Raw genomic sequence first — 17,889 nt, forward strand, 5'->3', positions numbered from 1 at the left:
TGAATGAAAATCCAACTTCTCTGTAAATGTTCATTAAAATCACAATTGAAATAAAATTTTATTTAAATATAAAATAATCTCCGTGAGTGGGTTATACAGAACCAAGCCTGCCTTTTTTGATCTTCCCAGATGACTTAATTGAAAATCTGAGCGCAAAGACAGCTGTCAGCAGCTCTGCCCTCTCCGTGTAAACTCCAGCCTCCTGGGGAGCCTTTTCTTCCCAGAGCTAGGTGTGACTTGGTCTCAACCCTTGCTGGTGTCCTTTCTCTACAAACGGAAGTGGACAAGCAGTGCCAGGCAGTGCTGCTGGCTCACCGGTCTACGGGGCAAATACCCACAGGCCTCATGTCTGACTGTGAACACCCAGCTCCAGAAGGGTAACAAGAGGTTGGTCCCAGGGACTCCTGGGATCTGACATGCTCTGAGGGTCACGTAACTTTGTGACCTCCAGCCAATCACTACCCTTTCCTTCTCCAAGCTTACTTACTTGTTCTGTCTTGTTTAGTAACACATTGTCTATTATCACTGACTTTGAAACTGTGCTTAAGCTGTACTATGACTGCTAACCCAAACACTAAAGGATTATATCCATCCTAGCGTGCCTCAGAAGAAAGGCCTGGTGATCTACTTCAAAAAACAACCAGCCACTGAAAACTCTATGAAACACAGTTCAACTCTGACGCACACAGGGTTGCATGCAGCATTCAGAGGATCCCTTCTTCTTGCTTTAGCCCTATGCTCAGTGACTCAAGATCAGGGACAGACTTCTCTAAGCCACCAAGAAGACCTTGGCTGGGGCTGCTTTTTCTCAATTAGGAAATTTCCCTTCATGAGTATAACTCTCTGATAGAGTGGATTCCCCACGTCTGAAAAACAGGATATCCAGGGAAGAAACTTCTAAATGATCTGAGGGCAGAAAAACAGACTTGTTCTGTGTTATTCCTTAATGTTGTTTGTGTACCATAGAGTCTGGTGACTTTCCAGAGGCAGTTAATCTCACAGGAGGAGACTTCCCATCCTTCTACGGAATAGCAGCTGGTGGGCTCGAACTGTGTTCCTTCAATATTGCAGTGCAGCTTCTTACCACTAGGCCACCAGAGCTCCCCTTTATTCTGTAATAGATGAATGATGAACTTACAGTGCCTTCCATAAAAACAGGCCATTCATTCACTCATGCGGTAAATATTAGCTAAAGGCTCCTGTGTATGAAACCATGCGAGAGCCAGAAATCATGCCCTCAAGGATTTTAGAGCCTGAGGCAGTATATGAGATGTATACAAATAATAATAAAAGAAGGTTGAGTGTCCTGAGAGATGGAGGAGATGCTTTGTGGGAAGCGGGGTGTGGGGAAGGAGCAGAGAAAGAGGAAACAGCTCGGAGATTAACTGGAAGAGATCATTTCAGGAAGGCCTGGAAGGAAAAAATTGGGTTTCAGCCTAAGATGGAAAATATTCCTAGCAGAGAAACACACGTTGGCACAGAGGCTGGGAAGTGGGAACTGTGGGTGAGCTTGTAGTTTGATTGAAACCAAAGTTTGGCAAGAAGAAATAGTTGGAAATGTGTGCTGAGTGTGTGTCTTAAAATACATTCTGTCTTTTGTCTTTTCAGCCTTTCCAAGGTTGTATCACCTGATTCCAGATGGTGAAATTACCAGCATCAAGATCAATCGAGTGGATCCCAACGAGAACCTCTCCATTAGGCTTGTGGGAGGCAGCGAGACCCCGCTGGTCCATATCATCATCCAGCACATTTATCGCGACGGAGTGATCGCCAGAGATGGCCGATTACTGCCAGGAGATATCATCCTGAAGGTAGACATGGAGGAGGAGGAGCTGTGATAAGGGAGCTTAATAACAACAACCTTCAGAGCAAATGATTATATGAATATATGAGGGGAAGCATTATATAAATTCAAAGCAGTCAGTTACCGTGACGCTTCATATGAGATTTCTCATTTAATCGAGTGAGGTCTTTGTCTTTCCCACTCTTCTTCTCTCCAGCCCCATATAAACACTTTACTCTGTCATTGTGTTAATTGGACACTCTCTCTTTTCCTCTTCTCCTCTTTCTCCTCTGTTAGCTTCTTTCCTCTTGTTATCTGTGTTTCTATTCTTCCTTCTCCTTTGTGGTTGTTGTTAAGTGCCACCGAGTAGACCCTGACTGACAGCAGCCCCATGGACAGCTGATCAAAGCCTGGTGCTCTTCCATGCCATCTTCACCATCCCTGAGGTGCCCACACGCTTAGCTCCAGCCACTGTGTCGGCTCATCTTATTGAAGGCCGTCCTCTCTTTTGCTGACCCTCCACCTTTCAGAGCATGATGTTCCTCTCCAAGAGCTGGCCCTTCCCCTTTAAGCAGTAATAATAATATAAGGTTGAGTGTCCTGGAAAGCAGAGCAAAGGTTTAATGGGAAATGAAGTGTTTGGAGGAAGCAAGTGAGAGAGGAATCAAGTCAGAATTTCATTGGAAGGTGCAGGCGTTGAAGAAAAAAAAAAGGGTTTAAGACTAAAATAAAAAAACATTCCCAGGAGAGAATTATGCATGGGTACACAGGCCAGTAAGTAGAAACTGTGGATGTGAGAGCGCACACATAAAGCTGAAGCCTAAATTTCCTTTTTATTTGGTTGTTTTATGGAAAAAAAAATGTAGAGTGGTTTAATGAAACATTTTGTATTTTACTTAATCATTTACATTTACACACCCTCTAGAGTAAATATCCTGGAATGCAGTGGTGCTGGCTTAGAAAAAGTAATCCCTAAACTATTCCTGCCAACTCACCGACATTCCAGGGGATACAGGTGCTGGGATAGAATGTCTTGGACATTGCCGTCCTCAGAGGTTTGGTTAAGGCCAAGGACCTTCTGGAGGCATTTTCAGAAGAAGAGAAAGGATGAAAGATGAGTTATTTATCAGGCAGAAGGAAAACGTATGCCAAAAGTGACAAGAAATCCCTCCCTGGTCATATATTTCCTATCTGACTCTCAGACAAGTCTCCTCCAATCCCTTCTGGGCTGCTGAGGGACAGAGAGTATGTCTCCCCAGGAGATGTGTCTTTGGCAAACCGACTGGAACAAGAGGAGAAAGGATTTAAGGCGGTAATCACAGCAAGGCTGGAATTCCCAGCGGTGGTGGAGAAGGAGTCCCTCCACCTCAGGTGACAGGCAGTCTGCCATCAGCGAGAGTCTGCACAGCTTTCTCTCAGGTCGAGCGGAAGCTGTGCTGCCTGCCACAGTTACATAAGAAAGCATTCTGAGGCCTGCTGCGCTCAGCTGGGGCTTGAAGAGAGAGGGCTGCCTGGAGCATCCCCTGGCCTGAGAATGATGCCAGGGCACCCTGCTCATCTATGCTTGGACAAAGGGGCCGGACCTCTGCTCAGGGAAGCTTCAGTGTTAGGTTATCCAATAAATGCTTACTACTATTTATTGACTAATCTGGTAGTGACCAGTTTCATGTATTTTTCACCATGTCTGGTGAGACCCAGGTGAAAGATCACTTCACCGATTAATAAGTAGCATGAATCAACCTGTGCTTATCTTACTTCTTGGTTAATACACCCCAGGAAGCCTCCATCCCTTCTCTGGAGAGGCAGAAGAAAACCAGTGGGTCTAATAACTTAAAATCGCCTCATTGCAGGACTCCTCTAACAACAACTGGTTGAGAGCGCAGCAAATCATACCAAACTGGAAATTTGAGAAGACCGTCCCCCCAGGGGGCCTCTCCACTCAAGCACGCTGTTTGCGGTGCTGCTGCTCTATGGTTTTCTTCCAGAGTGATGACTAGCACTGGGGCTGCAGCCTCTGGCTGGGGCTGCTTAGCCAGAATAATTAAAACCAGAAAAGCGACTGAGCTTCAGTTCTGCAGGTCATTACGGAGACACAAATGAGAAGAGGGGCTGAGCTGCAGGATATTGAAAGAGCATTTTACAGAGAGAGGGATCCAGCCTTTCAGTAAGGGCCCCAAACTTCCATCACATCAGCTTGCTTGAAACTGTGCAGAGATTTCTCTTTAAAATATGAGCAAAAGACCTTGTAAATGAAACACCTTGAGACCACACACACGTGTGTAATGCATACATACTTACACATATGCATAATAAATATGCATGCACTTACATTCTCAAATATATATACTAAACGCACATTTACATTCTCAAAAGCATATATTCGCAATTGCGTGCTATGTGTCAGAGAACTGGATGGTGACTAGGGATGATAGAAAGAGAATTGATGCCTTTGAACTGTGGTGCTGGAGAAGAGTGTTGAATATACCATGGTCTGCTAAGGAAACAAACAGATTCATCCTGGAAAGAGGGAAACCGGGCTGCTCCTTGGAGTCAAGGATTCTGGAGCTTCGTCTGACATACTTTGAGCATGTAGCAAGCAAGGAGTCCTTGGAGAGGGACATCATGTTTGGGAGAGTGGAGGGACAGCACCAGAGGAAGAGACTTGATGAGATGGATCGATTCAGTGGCTGGGGTAATGGGGGTAGGTGTGTCAGAGACAGTGAGGTTGGCACAGGACAGAGAAGAGTTTAGGGCTGTTTACAACAAGTTGCAAACAACTTGACAGCACATAACGACAACAACACACACATCCTCAAATATTCATAACTATACACACATTGTTTAAGTGTGTACAATCTCAATCTCTTCACCACTGGACGAATTGGCAGCATCAAGACTGAGATTGTACACAGCTTTAGTTTGCTTGGCTCCATAGTCAACAGTCTTGGCACCAGCAGCCAGGAAATTTAAAGGCTCATTGCCATGGGAAAGTCTGCTGTTAGGGACCTCTCCAAAGTACTGAAGAGCAATGCTGTCTCTCTGGAGACTAAGGTGCATCTCATACAGGCCATGGTCTTCGCAATCACTTGTTATGCATCAGAGAGTTGGACAATGACCAGGAAGGATAGAAGGAGAGTTGATGCCTTTGAGCTGTGGTGCTGGAGAAGAGTATTGAGAATACTATGGACTGCTAGGAAAACAGATTTGTCCTGGAAAGGGTTAAACCGGGTGGCTCCTTGGAGGCAAGGATTCTGAGGCTCCGTCTAACATACTTTGGACATGTTGTGAGGAGAGACCGGTCCTTAGAGAGGGACATCATTCTTGGGAGGGTGGAGGGACAGCGTAGGAGAGGAAGGCCCTCTATGAGGTGGATTGATTCAGTGACTGGGATAATTGGGATGGGAGTGTCAGAGACTGTGCGATTGGCACAGGACAGAGCGGAGTTTAGGGCTGTTGTACATAGGGTCGCTATGAGTCGCAGGCGACTCAACGGCACATAACAACAACAACAACAACAACAACATACACACATTTGCATTCTCGAAGCACATGCTCAAGAAGACATACTATACACACACGTTTGCGTTCTCTCATATATTACATACACATCATACACATATGCACACTTATTTTCTTGTATACGTGCACAGACATATCACACATACTCTTTTACATGTGCGCACACACATACACACACACACACACACACACACACATACATACCCACTCTCACATACATACATGGCATAAACATACTAACCCATACACACATACTTAACAGTGGTAGTGGTTTTCAAAGGATGAACTCAGGAGAAAAAATCTGTAGGAAACAAAATTTCTCGAAAGAAAATGAAGTTGAGTTTGCAACTCAAATGAATTTAATTATTTGACTGAGCTAGATGGGAAAATTTCTTTTTTAATTTTTTTTTTCCTGTCAGCTAAAAATGTGCATTTGGCAGGCCACAGAAGTGAAGAAGGTTCGATGGTTTTGTAGTTACCTACAGAAAAGTTTATCTGCAGAATAACTATAAAATTATCTACAAAACCATTTAGCCCATAATTTTGCGAGCCTGTGTAAGAACAAGACTGAGGAAAGAGAGTTTCTATGGGAGAGACTTGGAACAGTGAGGGAGATTATACTCAAAGAAAAAGAGAAGGACAATAATGTTAGGAGATGAGGAATTCTGGACACAAGATAGCATGGTAATAGCATTGTTGTTGGGTGCTATTGAGTCAACCAGTAACTCATAGTGACCCAATGAAAAGCAGATCTGAGCCCCACCGTGTCCCACACCATGCTTCCCATCTCTAGTATGGCCACTGTTACAGTCACTGTGCTAATCTCTCTCATTGAGGGTTTTCCTCTCTTTCTCTGACCCCCCACCTTTCCCAACGTGATGTCTTTTTCCAAGGACTGGCCCCTTCTGATGGCATGCCCAAAGTTCTGGGTTTCTGGGTTCTTCTGGAGAGAAAGAGAGAGAGAGAGAACACGCGCGCGAGAGCTGATTGCACAGATCAGCAGTTCTAAGTTCCACTGTCCCCCCAGGTCAACGGCATGGACATCAGCAACGTGCCCCACAGCTATGCCCTACGCCTCCTGCGACAGCCCTGCCCGGTGCTGCGGCTCACGGTGCTGCGAGAGCAGAAATTCCGAAGCAGGGGTGGCGGCCTGGGCCTGGACTCCTATGGCGCCCGGGAAGACACTTTCCACGTGATTCTCAACAAAAGCAGCCCCGATGAGCAGCTCGGGATAAAACTGGTGCGCAAGGTGGATGAGCCTGGGGTGTTCATTTTCAACGTGCTGGACGGTGGTGTGGCAGACCGACACGGTCAGTTGGAGGAGAATGACCGAGTGTTGGCCATCAACGGCCACGACCTCCGATATGGCAGTCCAGAAAGTGCGGCACTTCTCATCCAGGTGGGTCACAGGTCATTCCGAGGTCCCAGTCACAAACCCCGAGCACAAGTTAAACAGCTTGGCACCCTGACATATCCACCTGGTTACTCCACATTTAACATGCCATGCCTCCCTTTCAAATAGTAGAAATGGAAAAGGCCATATTTTCAAAGGTTCTGCCCAGCTGAGAAGATCATTGTTGTTGTTGTAGTTGTTGGTGTGCACTGCGGGCTTGGTAACGACCCATAGCTGACCCTCCGTCAGGTTTTCAGAGGTAGTTAATAACAGGGGAGGAGATTGCCCATCCTTCTCCCATGGAGCAGCGGGTGGTCTTGAACCACATGTCTTCAGGATTGCAATGCAGCTTCTTGCCACTAGGCCACCAGAGCGCCTACTCAAGCAAATATTAACGGCCCTGGCCTTTCTCTGGGTATTGTCAGCCATCCAGCTTGACTGCATGTAAATACATTGTGTTTTGGTCCGTAACCTTACAATGTTAAGTATAGTTAAGTATAATTCCTCTACTGAGTATGTAGACCTATATCTGTTGTTGCTGTGTACCGTAGAGTCAGATCTAACCCATAGCTGGCCCCCAGCGGGTTTTCAGAGGTAGTTAATCCCACAGGAGGAGATTGCTCATCCTTCTCCTGTGGAGCAGCTGGTGGCCTCAAACCCCATGCCTTCGGGATTCAAGACAGCTCCTTATGCATTCTGGTTGCATGGAAGACTTTGGATAGCCCTCATTCCTATAAAGTGCTCCCTCCAGAGATCCTACAGAGACCTAGTAGGACTGGCCACAGCTAAGATCCTAGTCTCCACAGCTAAGTCCAGGCCTCTTGAAAAGTCCATGGAATCTCTAATATAACCTTAACAGGAAGTCTGCTAGTAAGAGATAGGATGAAAGATTGGCCATCCACGTCCTAAATATAACAGGCCTTTGAAAACCCTGTGTACAATAGAGCACACATAGAGTAGAATAATAGATACGAGAACTTGAGGCTGAGCCCTCAAATTTGGAAACACGAAAGAGTAAGAACAGTTATAAGCAGAAACTAATGATTGGAATGTGGAATGAGAGACGCATGAATGTAGGAAAACTGGACATATTAAGAAAGAAATGGAATGCATAAATATTGACATGCATCATGCTTGGAAGTGTGAATGGACAGTGCAGTAGAGGAAGACCCCACATAAGATGTTGTTGTTGTTGTTGTTGTTATGTGCCGTCGAGTCGCCTGCGACTCATAGCGACCCTGTGTACAACAGCCCTAAACTCCGCTCTGTCCTGCGCCAATCGCACTGTCTCTGATACTCCCATCCCAATTATCCCAGTCACTGAATCAATCCACCTCATAGAGGGCCTTCCTCTCCTGCGCCGTCCCTCTACCCTCCCAAGCATGATGTCTCTCTCCAAGGACCGGTCTCTCCTCACTACATGTCCGAAGTAAGTTAGACGGAGCCTCAGAATCCTTGCCTCCAAGGAGCCACCCGGTTTAACCCTCTCCAGGACAAATCTATTTGTTTTCCTAGCAGTCCATGGTATTCTCAGTACTCTTCTCCAGCACCACAGCTCAAAGGCATCAGTTCTCCTTCTATCCTCCTTGGTCATTGTCCAACTCTCTGATGCATAACAGGTGATTGCGAAGACTATGGCCTGTATCAGACGCACCTTAGTCTCCAAAGAGACACCACTGCTCTTCAGCACTTTGGAGAAGTCCCTAACAGCAGACTTTCCCATGGCAATGCGCCTTTTAATTTCCTGGCTGCTGGTGCCAAGACTGTTGACTATGGAGCCAAGCAGACTAAAGCTGTGTACAATCTCAATCTTTTCACCATCCATCCTGATGCTGCCGATTGGTCCAGTGGTGAGAATCTTTGTCTTCTTGACATTGGATAGATTGATAAATTAGCTAAGGCAATGGGGGTAGATGTGTCAGTGAGTGAGACAGGACAGGGCAGGCTCCAGAGCTGTTGAACAGAGTTGCTATGAGTTGCAGGTGACTCGACAGCACGTAACAACAACAAGTAAGAGACAAAATAACCCGATGAAGGTTGAGACTTCATCTCTTTCCCACCCAGTGTGTATCTTTCCAGGGCATCTTTAATGACTGACTGGGTCACCAGGATGGTTTTTAATGTACCCAACTTAATTCTTAGAGGGAAAGACTTTGTTCTGTGGTCCTGGATTAAAACACATGTATTCACTTTATTTGTGTTTGTTGTGTGCCTTCGAGTCAACTGCAATTCATAGCAACAATATGTACAACAAAACACTACCCAGTCCTGAGCCCATTGTTACCGTCACTGTGTCAGTTCATCCCATTGAGGGTCTTCCTCTTTTCACTGACAATCACTTTATTTAGAAAACATATATTCCGTTTATGCCATGTGTCTAAGCTGGATTAGGTAGGGATAATGACCACTTTGGTTGTTCTTCTAAAGGAATCTACACTCTAAAAGGCCACATAGCCTTGTTTCTAAATAACTGCTGCATAACATCATAGGACTGTAGTATTGGAAGTACTCAAGCAAGTATTGGTGCAGAAGAAGGAGAGATCTTTACATTTTCATTTGGATGGATTTGGAAATGCTTCACAGAGGTGGAAGAACTGGGGCTTTGAGGCATCAGTAGACATTCTCTAGGTGGACAAAGCAGGGAGAATTATTCTAAAGAGGTAGAAGACAAAGACATAAATGCTTGTTCAGGGAATGGTGAATACTTAGTGCCTGAGAAGAAAATAAGGAAGTGGTAAGAAAGAATGCTACTAGGAAAGGACCAGGCTATGCTGACTGTTGTGAGCCATGCTGAGAAGCTCAAACATGAACCCCAAGGTCATGAGATGCCATTGGAAGGGTTTAGGAAAGGAATTTATATGATTCCCCAGAAGAGCTCTCTGGAGACAAAGGAGAGCTAATAGACAAGGATGAAGAATAAGACTTCTTTTTAACTTGTTTTATTACGGTTTACTTAGAAATTCCATATACATTGTTTTTCACACCAGATCTTTCCCATTTCCTTAACCCACCCCTCCCTCCACCTATCAAATTGTGTGACCCTATTATTACACCCCCACACCCAACCTCCCCCTCCCCCCTTAGATCTTCATACACGTTTTACTAGTCATCTTTCTATTTCTACAATAATGGTCTTGTACAGTATCTGTCTTTATGAGTTAGTTCACTTAACATAATGCTCTTCAGTCCCTTCCAAGTTAGGTAGTGATTTTCAAAATCATTTCTTCTGTGTGTTGTGTAATATTCCGTCATGTGTATGTACCATAATTTCTCAATCCATTTGATTGTGGCTGGACATTTGGGCTGTGTCCATGTTCTTTGAATAGTGAATAGCGCTGCTATGAACATTGATGTACAAGTCTCTGTTTGTGCCTCAGTTCTCATTTTCTTGAGGTATATTCCAAGCAGTGGAATAGCTGGGTCATATGGGATTTCTATGTTCAGATTTTTGAGGAAATACCAAACTGCCTTCCATTTTACAATACCACAAACAGTGTATATGAATTCCTGTCTTTCCACATCCACTCCAACGCTTATTCCTTGCTGTCCTGTTAAACTTTGCCATTGCTAGCTACTGGAGTAAGATGGTATCTCATAGTAGTTTTGATTTGCATCTCTCTTATTGCCAGTGATTTGCAGCATTTCTTCATGTGTCTGTTGGCCATCTGAAAGATTAGAAACTTGGTCTCAAAAGCAGTCACAACTACTCAGGCTTACAATGTCAGCTTCCACTTAATGATTGAGGTATTAACACTTCTGCAGTGGACGTGGTTCAATTCAGGAAGATGGGCTGATGCAGTGACTGTACCAGGGGCGTTACTCATATCAGAAATGATGAGGATAGTACAGGATAGGCTAGGGTTCAGAACTCTTGTGCTATGAGTCACTACGAGTTATAGTCTCCTTGATGACTAACAAGAGACATTGAGAACTGTACATGTGAATTGGCAATTGTTGTGTAATCTAAATCTTTACAAATTTTTTGTTGTTCAATGATTTATTCATTGCAAATATCTTTATATATTTTTTAAATTTTCTTTTTAATTCATTGTTGCACATTTTCTTCCTCCTTTTTCCCTCCCCTTCTGCCAGTCTACCCCACAATGCATCCTTGTTCCAGATTTTTATCATATATATAATGCCTAATCATATATTCCTTTTGGACAGTTCTTCCGCTCATCTGTTTTATTCCAGTGTTCTTTATCTATTCACGCTTTTCCCATTCTCCCCCTAACCCCCCATGTCTGTCCTATTTTACAACAACAGTGCTATGCAGCTTTTGACCTTTTGTGACTGAGATATTTCCCTTAGCATAATGTCCACCAGGCTTCCCTATGTTGTGTAATATTTTACAAGCTTGTTGTTTTTCAATGTTGTATAATATTCCATTGTGTGAATGTATTATAGTTTTTCTATTCATTTGTTTATTGATGCTTTTAACGTGCATTAACAACAAAAAGATATTTGGTCAGACCTCAACACTATACCTAGTCCTAGAGGGTATAACAAACAAAAGACAGCCAGCATGACCTCAAGGACCTGGTCATTCAAGTACAACTAAGTCTTTGTGTCCTTTGATTCCCATCATGGCATTCTTTCAAGTGTTAACAACTCTTTCCACCTTTGTGTATGAGTCATCTTCTCTTTCCTTACTCACTCACTCTCATTACTATCAAGGCAGACCCATCTCAGAGCTGACCATCCAGCAGATTTTTGAAGCTGTAAATAGCAAGGAAAAGATTGCCCATCTTTCTTTCAGGGAGCTGCTAGTTGATTCAAATCACCAGCAAGGCAAGTTCTCTGGGTTAGAGGACTAACTCCCTACAGACTACACCACCACAGCGATTCGAGCCTAGATGTGTGAATGGATAAAGTCAAAGACCATGAGTGATGCCAACAGTGTGGATGACACACCCAGCTGCTATCCGAAAGGCTGGAGGGTGGAGTTTACCTAGAGCTGCCTCAGAAGAAAGGCCTAGCAACTTACCTCTTGAAAAATCTGCCCTGACAAAAAGGGAGCTCTGGTGGCCTAGTCTACAGGTAGTGGTGCTGCTGACTCAAAGGCTGCATCTCCCTGGTGGGAGGTTCTTGCCCATCTTTCTCCAGGCAGCTGCTCCTCATGGATTCAAACCACCAGGAAAAAGATGGACAATCTCCTCGCGTGTGGTGAAAGTGCAAGTCGATGCTGGCACGCATAGGGTCCCCATGAGTTAGAGCTGACACAGTAGTTAGTGATATTTTATGAAAACGTTAAGATGGAAAAAAGAAGTGTCCAGTTTTCCTCATTAAGAAACTACATTTAACGTATTTTTCGAAAACCAGATTTTTGAGTCACAGTTAGTATCTGTGGTACACTTTTCCATTCCCTCGGCAGGTCATGCATTGCCTCTCTCATTCTAAAGATGGTTTCTGCCAACTATGCTTCACAATAAACTAAAGAAATGCACTCTTACCCATGTCAGTTGGCTAAATCTTGATTGCATGTGGCATTTTCTTTTTGTAGATTACTAACAGAAGAGCAGAACCATTTCTTCCCCTGTGAAAGTTAATTGATGTAATAAAGTCTTGCCCAACAGTGGGATTTCCGAAAAGATTCTTTTGCTTACTAAACAAAGCTAATGTGCTTTATAAGCAGAAGGGGGGAAATATTTTTTATAAGGAAAAAAGCAAAATGAGGGCAAAGCTAGTTGGAAAAGAAATGGAAGAAATAAAAATGCCAGAAAAAAATGCAGCTAAGCCAGCCCTTGCTGTTTCTCAAGAGTGGAATTTATTTATGTGATAGTTGTAACACACACCAGGCTGGAGGGATTAAACTAAATGCCCTTCAAAGGTTGACATTCAAATTCCCCACCAGTCTTTGGAGGTTGTTGCCTGGGTTGTGTGTCCTCCATGAATCACATTTTCTTTACCAAGAAATTCCCAGACGGCATGTTCTTCTGGTCATGTTTCCCCCCACAGTACCACGCATTCTGCTTCTCCCTACGTTGTTTCAGGGAAGAGTTATTACAGAGAAGCCACAACTGGTTTACATTTGACCAACTTTACACATGCTGGGCCCTCCCCAAGCTGACTCAGCATCAGCTCTCCTTTTGGCAGACCCCAGCATCAGATCCACTAAGAGGAGGCCCCACAGAGAAGAAAAACACAAGACAGAGACAGAAGCCTTAGATGCAAAACAGGCAATTGGCTTATTTAGCAACTTGTTGTTAGCTGCCGTGGAGGGAGCTTTGACTCACAAGGACCCCATGTATGAACAGCTGCTTGGTCCTGCATGATTGTAATGATTGTTGGAGTGTCTGAATCTATTGTTTTAGCCATTGTATATTTAAGTGTCTTCCAATCCAGAGGTTCCATCTTCCAGCACCAGGTCAGCCAGTATTCTTTTGTGATTCATAAATTTTCATTGACTGATTTTTGGAAAAGATCATCAAGTTTTTCTTCCTAGTGTTATTCAGGAAGCTCTTCTGAGAACTCGTTGGCCTTTCTGGTCTGTAATACATCAGAAGCGTATAGCTTTTAGCATCGTGGTAACAGGTAAGCTGTCATTGTGCAAGAAACTGACAGATGCCTCGTGGATTTAGAAATTGAGTGTAGCTTTACTTTCCTCCATTGTCAATTTGGCATTTCTCCAGGTTTTTTGAACACCATAACTGGAGTGACTATGGAAAAAGACAGTCTTGTGGAACTGGCTGTTGTCATATCCTAAATAACAGAACAAGGAAATAGGAATAAAAAGTTCAAGACACTGGGAGTAGGAGGAAGACCTTAATATCGTGAGCCTCAGAGGTTCAGCCTGTATTCATCCAATAATCAAAGTAAGAATTCTTTATTCTGAGAATGATTTCTGTTTTTGATACACAAAAATGCTATTATTGTCAAGTCTTGAACTGACTCACAGCTAACCCTCTGGTGGCTTTCCAAGAGGAGACTTGGATCACCATCTGTGAGTTAGCACAACCCTACCCTTTATGTGCATTTCTACATTGGTAAGATCCCATTTACCTAGGAGTACAAATATAAATGCATTAAGAAAGGAAGAAAGTAATTACAGATTGCAAATTTGTTTGGGTGTTTTTCCTCTTTTTCATTAATGCTGATTGCCATCGAGTTGACTCATAACGACCGTATTAACAAAATGCCTGAAGCCTTTCTATAACTATCGACATTTATCAAAGTTCATAGAGCTTCCAGAGGCATGTCGTTTGAGATTTTAACAAACGTTTACAAAAATTTGGATTTCCATTCACTCGTTATTGCACATTTTCCTCCCTAAGCCCTTTCCCAGTTCACTTTTCTCTTTAAAAAGATTGCTTCATTGTTGCAAAATTTGCTCCCTCTCCCTTGCCCCCCAGTCCACTTTGCTATGCACCTCTTATTCTGGACTGTTGTCATGCAAATAATAGCTAATCATATATTTCTTGTAGACAGTTCTTTCCCTCATCTATTTAAATGCAATGTTCATTATTTATCCCTTCTTTTCTTAGTTTCCCCCAACTCCCGTGTCAGTCCTGTTTTGTAGCAGTGGCATTATGCAATATTTGTCCTTTTGTAATGGAGCTATGTTACTCAGCATAATGTCCTCCAGGGTCACCCATTTTGAAGCATCCTTTCAATGCCTTTTCCCCAGACAACTTGATGCCACAGTGAGTAAAAATCAAAATCATTTTAAGAAGTTTTCACCAGTACTGACCTATGTGTGCTTCCCTACCCCTACATGAGTGAATATTTAAATAAGAAGTTATTTCCTTAAGGAACAACTGACAATCAGGCTCTTCAGACATTTAAAAAGAATGTGACAGGTCCGTTGACCGTGCCAGAGAGCACCGCTCATATTTCCTCCATTTCTTGTAAGCGTGTGACGCTGCACTGTACCTGCAGAAAAAGCAGACAGTATAGGCTGCAGCAAATGCAGTGTTCAAGTTGTCTGGATCCAGTAAGAATCTTCAGTGACATGAGACCTGGCAGATCTGTGTGTGGGGGTTTTGTTTTGTTTTTTTATGCATAGGCATAACTAATCTAGAATTTAATGCCTATTTAAAGAAATTGTCCTACATAGTATTATAGTAAATTAAATGCACATAAACTAAACAATACACAGATTTTTTTTTCATTCTCAGTTTACTATATTAGTTGTCATTTGCTATCAAGTCAACTTCAACACATGGTGACCCTACATGTATGTACCAGAGCAGAACTGTGTTTCATGGTGTTCTCCATGGCTAGTTTTCCAGGAGCAGAATGCCAGGCCTTTCTTCTGAGTCACCTCAGGGTTGACTCAAACCTGCCACCTTTTGGTTCGCGGCAGAGTGTATTAACCATTTGTACCACTCGGGAATTCCCACTTCCGCACATTGTTGTGAGATGTTATCGAGTCAATTATGATTCCTAGTGACCCACTGGCCTTCATGTTTCAAGTATTCGTGATAAAGCCTGTGTTGGTGTGTTGTGAATGTGAACCACAGGCACAACTGTTGTTAGTTGTTGAGTCGATTCCAATTCGTGGAGATCCCTTGTGTGCAGAGTAGACACATTCTTGAGTTTTCTTGGCTGAAACTTTTAAGAATTCCTATCACCAGGACTGTCTTTAGAAGCACCTCTTGGTAACTTCAAAACACCAACCTTTGGCTCTTAGTCAAGTGCTCCACTGGCTGTGCCAGCCAGTGACCCTGATCACTGAAGATATCAGAGGCTTCTAAAGTCTTACTGTTCCTCCTACAACCTGCATACCCACCAGTGAATATTCTTATCATCAAACAGAATAGATGACAAGAGTGACTTCCAGATATCGTGAAAGAGATGGTGCTTGGGGCAAAGGCATTGGGTCATTCTGCTCACAATCTACAGCAGCAAGTCCAGGGGCTCAAGAGCTAAATTCTTCTTTCAGTCTTGTCACTGACAGCTGTATGATTGTGTACAAGTCGCCGTCATTATCACCAGCAGTTCTAAACACCTAAGAGATGTGTGCTTGTGGAAACATAGCCCTTAAACTTAAAGCTCTAGTCCAGTGGAGAAAATAGACCAAGTAGACAAATTTGCTGCCATAGAGCTCTTTTTCTACCCTGGAGAAATAATCTGAACTAACTAAAAGCGCTGAGATCCTGTTCATCACCTTTCCTCTTGAAAAAATTCCTCATTATCACTGAATTGGAACCAACTCATAGTTGACCCTCCAGCAGGTTTTCAGAGGCAGTAAATCCCACAGGTTGAGATTGATCATCTTTCTCCCTTGGGGCTACTGCTGGGTTTGAACCGTCAGAGAGGCCTGGCTTTTAGGTTGGCTCCTTTTCTCCTTCACCAAATTCGAAGTACTGAGCTTATTAAAGGAACTACTCACTTATGCAGGAAAAGAAACTCAGATTCTTTCTATAAAGAACTAGGCACCATGCTAAGTGATAAAGTTACTGTGCTGTTGTCTTTTTTTCCCTCCCCTTCCTCCCGCCCCCTGGCCCCGAGTCATCGCTAGGTTCTAATTTCCAATCTTGCAATTCACAACTGAGTGCTTAACTATTGCACTACTAGCACTCCTGGGCACAGAATATGTGAAAGAAAATAACCAGGCTTCTGCTCTGCTCTCTCTTGGTCTTCCAGTCTTCGTTTGCCTCCCCTGCTTAACTTTCTCACAGCCACATTCACACCAATGAGAAGAGGCTGATTCACTAGATGAAATCAGAGCTTGTGAGCATTACCTCCAGGGCAGACATGTTAACCCCCTTACCACCTCACCTCTCCAAACGCTGGAAAAGAAAACACATCTGACAGGGTCTCTGTGAGAGCGTTTTTAAGTCAGCTAATAAGAACCACTGATTAAGTCTTGCAAAGAACTTATTTACAACTAAATTGATACTGCTGTTGTTCCTGGGAAGTTATTCCTGCCAGTACATCCACATAAACCCAAGAGAACATTTGAAAATCCAGTGAGACGTCTGTGCTAGAAGATGTGGATTAAAGAACTCTGGCCCGCTGCTTCCTTGGTACTTTAGATGGTATCTGGCAAGTTGCTCCTGTGTGTAAGTGTCAAACTCTCTCAGTTGTTAAGAGGTGCTTAGTTCACGTGTCTGTTCCTCTTCTACATGGATACGCAGGCCTAGATAGACATGTGCCTCAGGATAGCGTGGTTTCCTCAAAGAGAAAGGAACCCAAATTGGACTCAGCAATCTAAGTGTTTGTCTGAATGTTCACTGCTTCTTATCTGTTAGTCATTTTTACTTCAGAGAGTTTCCTAAGAGAACCTCGTTAGAATGGGGAGGCTTGAAATTAATATTTTTTTTTTAAAAATGCAATTATTACAAAATAGTCTTCCAAGAATTGGGTTTAGTTAACTAATACCACAGCCTTCATGTCAGTGTTCTTTATTGCTTCCTGGATATGTTATTTTTTTTTTTCTGACACATGGGTTTTGTGTGTGATGAGAAACACCAGAGATTTTAAGATAGGCAAACCCCCGAAGGACAGGCATGGAAGCCATAGCAGGGCCTTCTGAGAAAGAAAGCGAGTGGAGGACTTGCAATTTCTTTTGGAGGCCCCATGTTGGGATTTTCTAGGTTGACATGAAATGAGTCAACTTGACCAACCATTGTATTGCTTATAATGGACACTCTTGTTATTGTTGTTCATTATCTTAGTTGGCCTTTGACTCATGGAAAACCCATGGGATCAAACAGTTGTGATCCATATGGTTGGGTTTAGGAATCAGATTACCAGGCCATTCTTCCTGGTGTGTGTTAATCTAGAAGCTTCACGAAAATTTACCTGTTTTACCTCATTGCTCATTACCATCAAGTGAGAGCTGACTCATAGCTGACCCTTCATTGGGTTTCCAAGGCTGTAAATGGCATGAAAAGAGATTTCCCATCTTTTTCTCACAGAGCAGCTAGTAGATTCAAACCTCCAGAAAGGAGGAGTCTCTGGGTTAGCTCAATTCCCTACAGACTACGCCACCATAGCACAAATCTCCACTCACAGATGAATCGTGGCTGTACTGAGGTGCATTGCCTGGGAATTGGACTAGAGTCTTCTGCATAGGAGGAAAGAATGCTACCATGGAACTACCACTGGTGCATACGGAGCTTTACCTGGTGTTTTAGAGAAGCTGTGGTATGTTCACACAATGAAATACTACGCTGCATTGAAAAACAAGGAACTCATGCAATATTATTCAAAATGGGTGAGCCTGGAGGACATTATGCTGAGTGAA

The 17,889-nt window shown here is 43.4% G+C and overlaps 1 protein-coding gene across 1 annotated transcript in view; it reads left to right on the plus strand.

The window, feature by feature from the left end:
* The window catches only part of LNX1 (ligand of numb-protein X 1, E3 ubiquitin protein ligase), a 143,823-nt gene that overhangs the window by 80,612 nt on the left and 45,322 nt on the right, over positions 1-17,889 (plus strand). Inside the window, exons 4-5 of the mRNA XM_006898091.1 lie at positions 1,609-1,811; positions 6,330-6,701. Of these exons, the coding sequence (XP_006898153.1) occupies positions 1,609-1,811; positions 6,330-6,701 (575 nt within the window). The remainder of the gene's footprint in view (positions 1-1,608; positions 1,812-6,329; positions 6,702-17,889) is intronic.

The sequence above is a fragment of the Elephantulus edwardii genome, unplaced genomic scaffold (genome assembly GCF_000299155.1).
Source record: "Elephantulus edwardii isolate Elephantulus edwardi_28Jun2011 unplaced genomic scaffold, EleEdw1.0 scaffold00220, whole genome shotgun sequence".
NCBI lineage: Eukaryota > Metazoa > Chordata > Mammalia > Macroscelidea > Macroscelididae > Elephantulus > Elephantulus edwardii.